The following is an 11,037-nucleotide window of genomic DNA, read 5'->3' as shown; positions in this document are numbered from 1 at the left end:
GCCAGCGCGCAGATAGACCGCTTCCGCTCCCGCCACGCGGACCTCTGCTATCCAGGGGTGACCCGTTTCTATCATTTCATAAAGACCCGCAACCTGCCCTACTCCATCGAGGAAGTCAGGACAGTAACCCGTGACTGCTACATCTGCGCAGAGTGTAAACCGCACTTCTACCGCCCCGAGCACGCACATCTGATCAAAGCATCCCGCCCCTTCGAACGTCTCAGCATAGACTTCAAGGGGCCCCTTCCCTCTAGCAAACGCAACATTTACTTCCTGACGGTGATCGATGAATATTCCCGCTTCCCCTTCGCCATTTCCTGCCCCGACATGACCACATCAACCGTCATTAAGGCCCTCCTCTCCATCTTCTCCCTGTTCGGCGTACATACACAGCGATCGGGGGTCCTCCTTTATGAGCGACGAGCTGCGTCAATTCCTGCTCAACAGGGGCATTGCCTCTAGCAGGACGACCAGCTATAACCCTCGGGGTAACGGACAGGTCGAGCGGGAGAATGGTACCATCTGGAAGACCATTCTACTGGCCCTCCGGTCCAGAGATCTCCCTATTTCCCGATTGCAAGAGGTTATCCCCGATGCCCTACACTCTATCCGCTCACTCCTCTGTACCACAACTAATCAGACACCTCATGAACGTCTTCTTGTCTTCCCCAGGAAGTCGTCCTCTGGATCCCCTCTCCCGACGTGGCTGGCCGCCCTCGGACCCATCTTGCTCCGGAAGCACAAGTCCGACCCGTTGGTGGAACAAGTCCAGTTACTCCACGCTAACCCGCAGTATGCGTATGTGGAGTACCCCGACGGTCCGCAGGACAAGGTCTCCCTCCGGGACCTGGCACCCGCTGGCGTGCGGCCCTCCCCCCGTTCACCACAGACCCCCCCCCTGTCCCTTTTGCCCCAGCGCCCTACCCAGGCCACCCCTCCCCCATCCATGGCGTCTCCCCCACCAGCCCGGGTTATGGAGGCAAGTCAAGGACCATCGCTCCTGGAGTCCAGGACATCAGCTGAACCACCACCATCGGCTGAACCAACGTCACCAACTCCACTGCGGTGGTCTGCCAGGATGTCACGGGCAACGAAAAGGCTGTTCAAGTCCATTTAACTCTCAGCACCACCATGGACCTTGGATGGACACTATGTACTGTTGCTAAATGTCTGGGCCAGTGGGAAGCCAAGGATACATTTTTTTTTCCTTCTCTAGTTACTACTCATACCACCAGTTATCCCCCCCCCCCCCCCCCCAAGCTCTCGTTGACACCCCACCCCCGGCTTCTTTCTCCGCAAGGGGTGAATGTGGTGGTATGATTAGCATAGCTGCCTGCCATTGGTGCAGAACACCGGCTTACCATTGGCCCTGGTCGGTCATGTGCCTCTCGACCGGTTGGTTGAGACCAGTCATGTGACGGCTTCCCGATTGGTCGAGAGGCTGAGTTAACCCCACCTCCAGGGCGGGGTATAAATACCCAGTACTCCCAGCAGTCGTCCTTATACTGTAATTGACTGCAGGGCTAACATCTAGCTGATTAAAGCCATACTTTTGTTCAGCAACTCGTCTCGCGTTCAATTGATGGTACATCACTACAAATCACCAATATTGTGAACTGCTGAAATCCATCTCTTTGAGAGAATTCTGCGACAACTCTGGTTTACAACTTCAGCTATTGAATTCACCTAACTACACTTCAGGAGTAAGATAACTCTCCTTAATCAGGCTTGCACCATGTGTTTTCCAAGACAAGTTCAATCATGTGAAATACAAACTAGTCTTTCGTTCATAATTTGTAAAAGTGCATTATTCAGTGTTAAAGTATTTTGCCCAAATCTTTGGGAGTGCATAAACTGGTGAATGAGTGATGCAGTGTTAGATACTTGGAGTGAACACCTGAATGAATAATCTGCTGTGATTATTGGTTACTGCGTTACTGTACCCTTATCATCATGTAAGGTGATGTCCCCTTTCAGACCGGGCTTGGAACCCTGCGGGACTCCGCCTCTAGCTCTGCCCATTAGGGAGTCGTATATAAGGGGCCACTCTGTAGGCGGCACCCAGTAAGCACCCGTCTCGGCATCAGGCTAGTTCTCAGCTTATTAAAGCCTTCTTTACCGTTCTACTCTCTTGCATCGTTATTGAGGGTACAACAATTTAATAAACTGAATTACATTAGGATGGACGCAGGTCTCAAGCCAGAGAAGCTCAACCTGGAAGCACGTACACCGGAGGTCAGAGAAATTTTTAAGTACTGGCTCTGCTGCTTCGAGGCCTACCTGCACTCTTCAGAGACCCCCATCCCAGGGCCACGCAAGCTGCGCCTACTCCACACCCGGGTGAGTCACAGAATCTCCGCCACGATCGAGAAGGCGACAACTTCTGACGAGGCGGTCGAGTCAAGCGGTTCGTCAAACCCATAATCGAGGTACATGCCGGCACCTGCTCTCTCCCTGCCGGCAGCGCTCAGGGGAAACGCTAGACGAATTCGTAGAAAAGCTCACCGCGCTCGCCAGGAACTGCAATCATCAGGATGTGACGGGGAAAGTCCATATGAACCTGCACATCAGAGACGCTATCGTATCCGATATCCGTTCGACCTACATCTGGCAGTGACTCCTCGAAAATGGAGCAAAAGACCTCCAGGACACGGTAATGCTCGCCACCTCGCTGGAAGTGGCCCACCACAACCTAGGCACGTACCCCGCGGACCCTGCAAGCCCCCCTCGGACTTCCCAAGACTCGGCCACACTACGGGTCCGTGCCGCGTGGCGACCCGCCCAGACCGGGAGCACACCATGCTATTTCTGTGGGCAGGGCCAGCACCCACGTCCACGCTGCCCAGCCTGCTCGGCCATCTGCAGCGACTGCGGGAAGAAGGGGCATTTCACGAGGGTCTGCCTGGCCAGGCCCAAGGTCCAGAAACAAAAAGATCATCAGGCCCGAAAATCAGGCTCACAGGCCGGCAGGCCTCTCAACACGGCTGCCGACCGACCAGTACGCCCCCTTCTGACGCGTCATCGGCCTCGTGCGAGTCATGGGGCTGGCCATCTTGGTGGCGGCCATCTTCTCGACCTGACACATGCGACCGACGGCGGTGGCCATTTTGTGAATACGACTCGTCTGAGGACTCGGACTACCTGCAACTGGCAGCGATCAAACGCGGCCAAAGCACCTGCAAAATTCCATGATGCAGGTCCAGATCAACGGGCGCGACACTCCCTGCCTCTTCGACTCCGGGAGCACGGAGAGCTTTATCCACCCAGAAACGGTAAGACGCTGTTCCTTGTGCACCCATCCCGTGTCCCAAACCATAGCCCTCACCTCCGGGTCCCACTCGGTCCAAATCAAGGGGTATTGTATTGCGGACCTCTCGATCCAGGGCACCGAATACGCTCGTTTCAAACTTTATATCCTCCCTCACCTCTGCGCCCCCCTGCTGCTCGGGCTGGATTTTCAATGCAGCCACCGAAGCCTGACACTGAAGTTTGGTGGACCCTTGCTCCCCTCACGGTATGCAGCCTTGCGACACTGAAAGTCACACCCCCTCTCTATTCGCAAACTTCACTCCCGACTGTCAGCCCGTCACCACCAGGAGCCGGCGGTACAGTGCCCAAGATATGACTTTTATCAAATCAGAGATCCAGCATTTACTTACAGAGGGGGTCATTGAGGCTAGCAACAGCCCCTGGAGAGCACAAGTGGTGGTAGTACGGTCCGGGGAAAAGAAACGGATGGTCGTGGACTATAGCCAGACCATAAACCACTTCACGCAGCTCAATGCGTACCCCCTTTCTCGCATAGCAGAAATGGTGAATCGGATCGCTCTATACCGGGTATTTTCCACTGTCGATCTCAAATCCGCCTACCACCAGCTCCCTATCTGACCGAAAGACCGCCCCTATACTGCCTTCGAAGCAGCCGGCCGGCTCTTCCACTTCCTCAGGGTCCCCTTCGGTGTCACAAATGGGGTCTCCGTCTTCCAGAGGGCGATGGACCAAATGGTGGACCAGTGCGGCTTGCGGGCTACATATCCGTACTTGGACAATGTCACCATCTGTGGCCATGATCAGCAGGACTATGACGCGAACCTTGAAAAGTTCCTCCAGACCGCCAGAGCCCTCAACCTGACCTATAACAAGGAAAAACGCAACCCGACTAGCCATCCTCGGCTACGCCGTTGGAAACGGGGTCCGAGGTCCCGACCCCGACAGCATGCACCCCCTTAAGGAACTTCCCCTCCCCCGTAGCCCCAAGGCCCTCAAACGGTGCTTGGGGCTTTTTTCCTATTACGCCCAGTGGGTCCACAAATATGCGGACAAAGCCCGCCCAATCATAAAGATCACGACATTTCCTTTGACGGCTGTGGCCCGGTCGGCCTTCAGTCGCATCAAGGCTGACATCATCAAGGCCGCTATGCAAGCGGTAGACGAAACCATCCCTTTCCAGGTAGACAGCGATGCGTCAGACATCGCCCTGGCTGCTACCCTCAACCAGGCAGGCAGGCCAGTAGCTTTCTTCTCCCGGACCCTCACCGCCTCCGAGATTCGGCACTCTGCAGTCAAAAAGGAGGCACAAGCCATTGTGGAGGCCGTGCGGCACTGGAGGCACTGCCGAGCCGGTAGGAGGTGCACCCTTGTTACCGACCAACGGTTGGTAGCCTTCATGTTTGATAACGCACAACAGGGCAAAATTAAAAATGATAAAATCAATGAGGTGGAGGATCGAACTCTCCACCTACACGTACAATGCTGAACGAGCCCCCAGATTCCCTGTCCCGTGGCACGTGCGCCAACGTGCAGGAGGATCGCCTGCGGGCCATCCACAATGACCTCTGTCACCCGGGGGTTCCCTGGCTCGCCCACTTTATCAAGTCCTGCAACCTACCTCACTCTACCAAGGAGGTTAAGGCCATGATGAGGGCTTGCCAGATCTGTGCGGAGTGCAAACCGCACAAGGCTCGCCTCGTAAAGGTCTCGGGGCCCTTTGAGCAACTAAGCGTGGACTTCAAAGGTCCCCTCCCGTCCACCAACCGCAGTACCTACTTCCTAACCATCATCGACGAGTTCCCCGCTTGGTTTGGTTTCCTCGCTTATATCCACAGCCACCAGGGTACATCGTTCATGAGCGATGAGCTGTGTCAGTATCTGCTCAGCAAGGGCATCGCCTCGAGTAGAACGACCAGTTATAACCCGAGGGGAAACGGGCAGGTGGAGAGGGAGAACGCGACAATTTGGAAGGCTGTCCTTCTGGCCCTACGGTCGAGACGTCTCCCAACCACTCGCTGGCAGGAGGTCCTACCCGATGCCCTACACTCCATTAGGTTGCTCCTCTGCACGGCCACGAATGAGACCCCTCACAACCGCTTGTTTGCCTTCCCCAGGAAGTCCATCTCCGTGGTCTCGCTTCCACATTGGCTGACGACTCCTTGATCTGTTCCTCTCCGGAGGCACTCGAGGAGCCATAAAACGGACCCCCTGGTCAAGAGGGTCCGACTAGTACATGCAAACCCTCGATATGCCTACGTCGAGCACGCCAATGGCAGGCAAGACACGGTTTCCCTCCGGGATCTGGCACCCGCTGGTTCACCCACTACAGATGCACCCCTTCTCACAGTTTCCCTGTGGGACCTTGCACCCACTGATGCCCCCCCGGTCCCCCTCTCCGTCAGTGGACACCGACCGCGCGCCCGCTAGCCTCCCTCCCTCCACACTCCCCGCTGGCCAGGGCCGGCCCAAGGCACCGGCAACTCGGGCAGTCGCCCGGGGCGCCATGTGCTAGGGGGCGCAAGACTCGGGTCCCGCGCATGCGCAGTTGGGCCGGTGCCAAATGCGCATGCGTGGTGGCCGCCCTCCCCCAGGGCGGCCCCCTCCGCCCTCCCCTCGGCCCCGCCCCCGCGCCTCGGGCCCGCCCCCCTCGCCTCGGGCCGCCTCGGGCTCGCCTCGGGCCCGCCCACCCCGCCTCGGGCCCGCCCACCCCGCCTCCGCCTCGGCCCCCCCCCGCCTTGGGCCCGCCGCCCCGCCCCCCCCGCCTCGGGCTCGGCCCCTCCCCTCGGGCTCGGCCCCCCCCCCGCCTCGGGCTCGGCCCCCCCCCCCCCCCGCCTCGGGCTCGGCCCCCCCCGCCTCGGGCTCGGCCCCCCCCCCCTCGGGCTCGGCCCCCCCCGCCTCGGGCTTGGCCCCCCCCCCCCCGCCTCGTGCTCGGCCCCCCCCCCCGCCTCGGGCTCCCCCCCCCTCGGCTCGGCCCACCCGCGGCCCCGCCCCCTCGGCCCCCCCGGCCCCTCCCCCCTCGGCCCCCCGGCCCCGCTCCCCCTACCCCCCGGCCCCCCCCCCCGGCCCCCCGAAGGGCGTCGAAGTTCAGCTTGCCCGGGGCGCCAGCAACCCTAGGGCCGGCTCTGCCGCTGGCGCCAGCATCGCTACCCCCACCCCCAGCTATCTCCCCAGCGCCCCGACCCCCTACCCCAACCCAGTCCGAAGCTCCGACCACCGTGCTCCTGGATGTACCCTCACCTTAGACGACCGTGTGCGCCGCACCACTGCCCGAGCTGAGAAGGTTGACGAGGAAGATCAGGGCGCCAAAACGAATAGACTTGTGATTCCACTTCACTCTCGCCGGACTTTGCGTTTTTTTTAAACAGGGTGTGAATGTGATGAATGGTTACTGTGTTACTGTACCCTTATCATCATGTAAGGTGATGTCCCCTTTAAGGCCAGGCTTGGAACCCTAGGGGACTCCCCCTCTGGCTCTGCCCACCAGGGGTCGTATATAATGGGCCGCCCTGTAGGCGGCACCCAGTAAGCACCTGTCTCGGCATCAGGCTAGTTCTCAGCTTATTGAAGCCTTCTTTACCGTTCTACACTCTTGCGTCATTATTGAGGGTACTATATCTGCTTAATGTAAATCCATAATAACCTTGCTGCTGGTTATTCAAATTGCCTCCACACTCAGACATTAGGAAACACACCAGTCTTATTTTTCAAAAACACATTGGCTAGGATCTTTTGCATGGTGAGGTTCCAAGTCCACTATCTAAAGAGCTGTGGCCTCCGACACTGGTTGTTCCACAGCTATTTAATGCATCAAAGAGCGTTAGTTTGCTGGGGATGGAAATCTTACCCCTCAGTTGGGAGGAAGTCCCACTTCAAAGAGGTGCCAACCAATCTGATTGGCCAGCAACTCTCTAGTCCCAGCAGCACCAGACGTTGCAGTGACTAAGACTGGGAGTGCAAGCACTCCCCCGGGTCTAAGTCCTGGGTGGGGAGGGGAGCTAAGGCCCGGAAGATGGGGACTGAGGAGGGTGGGATTTTTGTTGGAAAGGCAGGGGACAGAGGAAGCAATTGCAGCGGCCATATATTGTTGGGGCAGGAGTGATGTTACAAAGAAGCTGTTAAAGGAGGCTGCCCCTCCCCCACCTCTTGCCTGAGGCCTGAACTCAACCCACCAGCTGGGAAATTGAAACTGGGCGGGAAACAACCCTTAAGTGATCATTAATTGGTTACTTAAGGCCCTCAACTAGATCACGGGTGGATTAGGCCTCTCCGGCAGGGGGAAGCAAAATTCTGCGCACTGGGAAGGGAAAGGAACAGAGGTTTCCGTTCACTTGCATCTCTGTCTGTAACAATGACTTGAAGTTTACAGAGAATGGAGAATGTGAAGCTGGCTGGGAAATCATTGGAGTAAATCAGGTGTATGGTAACAACGGCAGGACTGAAGGTTTCAGTTTCAGGCGAACAGAACCAAACTACGTTCCAGAGTTGGATACAGCCATTCTTTGTGATGGAGAGGCAATGGAATTGAAAGATTAGCTCAGTATTGAACAAGATGCCAAAGTTGTGAACAGTCTGATTCAGCCATGCTGTCAGGGGTGATTGGGGCAGAGCTGTGGGATGGGGAAGGGGAGCTTTTGGGGATGGAGCTAGTGGGGAGGATATGGTGTTTGTGGCAAAAGCAAAGGGAAAGTATTTTTTCCCCTGTATTCCACTGGAAGACATTTTGGCTCATTGAAGATTTAACATTGAATAACAACTGGATAACATAGAAGAGGGAGGTTTGAGAGAACCGGTAGAGAGGTAAAACTGGGTGGTGTCAGCGTACATGGGATAAGTAATCCCAATGCGGCTCTGATCAGCTCGGTAAGCGTGGAAGCAAGTGTGGTCAATCTCAGAGCTGGTCGGTGGAAGATGAAAACTGATGGTGTGATGGACTGTGTCAAGGATCAATGAGAATGAAGCACACTCCCGCCCACGGGTTTCCCAATTGTTACCAATTCAGGCAGCAAAAGCACTCTGCGCAGATGCAATATGCAACCGGGCAATAACCAAGGAGGCTTGTCGCAAAACTCACTCTGCTATAGAGTGGTCCTTTTACCACAATCACCAATGTTTTCCCAAGACTTTTAATTCCAAATGGTTTATTGAATTCAAATTTCGCCATCAGCTGTGGTGGGATTTGAATCCAGGTCCCCAGATCCTGTCCTTGTATCTACTGATAATACCACTACGCCACTCCCTCTTCTAACGATGCACATTTCATCTCTGAAGTTTGGTGAAATACTTTAATAAACGGTTGTGATATTTGTAAAGTGTTTCTAACATTGACGAATGAACAAGCGGAGGCTAGCTCTGTGTCTGTAACCTCAACTCCCCCGACAAGGAGCCATGTTTATATAATCTGAACCATTCCATATTGGTACTTATTCCAGAGAAAACCCTGCATTATGTATGATACTGATACGAGGGGGGCACAATGGGAAGCGATGCAATGAAACCCTTTTATACAGCTGTTGAATGTAGCAAAGGCAATTCATCGTAGCATTTAACCACCAAACAAACGGCAGAACACAGAATCTTTGTGTGCATCCAAGCAGGCGATTGGCCGATGGAGCAGGTCCAGTGACTTTGGTTAAACTTATGCAACTGAGGATACATGGCGGATTGATGAGGTATGCAACAAAGGTTCCAATATTTCATATGGAAGAAATGAAAACATGAACTGTCCATCATTCAGGCATTTTTACTCCAGAGATCATGTCCCTATGGAATGCTTTACTCGCCAAACGCCTTGTCATGAGTAATTATCATTTCAAAGAACAAGGGTTCAAGACACTGCATGAGCACGCCTGCTGTCTGATCCATCTTCCTTTCAAATTTACTAAAGCAAGATCACCATTTTCAATTCATTTTCCACAGCTTGCTGTTCAGTGACTACAAAATACAACAAAGACAATCCATGGATCGCCTCCTGTTTGTAAATTATTTTGCTGACATTAACAGTTGGATTGAAAAAGTGGAAAGGTAATCCATACCAAGAAAGGATTGAGGTGACTGAATAAGAGTGCAGATTTAAAAAAGGTCAAAGATATTTTAGACATAGAACTTACAGTGTATAAGGAGGCCATTTGGCCCATCGAGTCTGCACTAGCCCTTGGAAAGAAACCACACCTCCACCCTATCCCCGTGTCATGGAAATTATAATAAAGACAAATTCATTGAGATTTGATTTAAGGACATTTATTTACACACCTATTTGCGGAGAGGGGCGTGGTCTGGCTGCATAGCCATTCCACAGCACTCTGAGTTATACACTTGAAAACCATTATATTTATAGTGTGAAATAAAAAACTTTGAAGAGATAAACTTCGGGAACAAACGCAAGCGGAACTATGAATGTTTTGCCCTTGGTTTAAAAACAATTCTCCAGTACGCATTTTGTTGGCCTTCAGAAGAACAACTTCTCATAATAAGGCCGAGTTCAAAATATGAAGCAATATTTTGTTTACGTTACCTGGCCTACTTATTATCGTTCAAAAGCAGTGTTAAACTATAGTCAAGCATTTCCCAGCATGCTTCTAAATGGTCAACTCATTAATTTCCCTTCCACACCCCGTAACCCAGTAACCCCGCCTAACCTTTTTGGACACTAAGGGCAATTTAGCGAAGCCAATTCGCCTAACCTGCACATCTTTGGACTATTGGAGGAAACCGGAGCACCCGGAGGAAACCCACGCAGTCACGGGGAGAATGTGCAGACTCCGCACAGACAGTGACCCAGCGGGGAATCAAACCTGAGACCCTGGAGCTGTGAAGCAACTGTGCTAACCACTGTGCTACCGTGTTGCTCCCAAACTTGTGAGATTCTTTGTCGGTGGGATCCTCCACTTTGCTGGCAGTGCACCCACATCTGCGCGTTTCCTGATGGCTTCCTTGATGGCCAGATCGGAAATTGGAGAATCCCGCTGCCAGTGGGGTAGTGCCACGCCAGAAAATGTGGCTGGCGAGACAGAGGATCCCGCCCATTTTATATACACAGAACGTATCTGAAAAAGGCCACAGGAACATTCAGTCCTGCCAGTCTGTTCTGCAATTCAGTTAGACGTTGGTTGGTTTGCATGAACATAGTGGCTAATAGTCTGGATTCTATAGTGCACGATCGAATGGTCTCATCGGCAAAGACTCTGTGATGCGCTGAGGTCGTTAAATCTCACGAGAGTCCTCTTTGGAGATTTACAATGCTTGGAACATCTCATGAGATCGGACAAGATCTTGCGAGACATCGCGATCTGGATCGCACCCTCGCAGGGTGAGAACCAGATTATCATTTGGTGCCCAATTCTCCCGAGGCCCAGGAATAAACACTGGTGCCTCGGAGACTGCGCTATGTACCACTGGTACATGGGGGGAGGGGTCTCTCAGGCCATCGGTGACCCCCGGGTGGTCGGGCTGTATGCAGGGTGGTCCCCTGGCACTTCCGCTGGCACCCGGGCACATTGGTACTGCCAGCTGATGTGGTGAATGAAATTAGATGAATATATGTAATTCACACTGTCTTTGTAAGCGCAGTAGCTGTCCTACCACTAGGGGGAGTAGCGCTGGGAGCACTTCGGAACTTGTACTGGGCTCCACCCTTGGTTCTGCCCACGACTCCTCCCCCTAGTGCAGCTGTATAAATACCCGCATCCAGAGTCAGCCTGGGTCACTACGAGTTCATCGACAGGTAACAGGCTGGCTCTGAAGTAAGTCGATTAAAGCCTAGATTCACAT

At 54.1% G+C, this 11,037-nt stretch overlaps 1 protein-coding gene across 1 annotated transcript; it reads left to right on the top strand.

Annotated features, from left to right (window-relative positions):
* Positions 1-4,749: 4,749 nt before the first annotated feature.
* LOC119973664 lies at positions 4,750-5,433 on the top strand. Its single transcript, XM_038812048.1, has one exon. It carries the CDS (start codon positions 4,750-4,752, stop codon positions 5,431-5,433), a length of 684 nt encoding a protein of 227 aa, XP_038667976.1.
* The last annotated feature ends 5,604 nt before the right edge of the window (positions 5,434-11,037 follow it).

This window comes from Scyliorhinus canicula, chromosome 11 (genome assembly GCF_902713615.1).
Source record: "Scyliorhinus canicula chromosome 11, sScyCan1.1, whole genome shotgun sequence".
NCBI lineage: Eukaryota > Metazoa > Chordata > Chondrichthyes > Carcharhiniformes > Scyliorhinidae > Scyliorhinus > Scyliorhinus canicula.
This window is presented reverse-complemented; position numbering and strand designations above follow the sequence as displayed.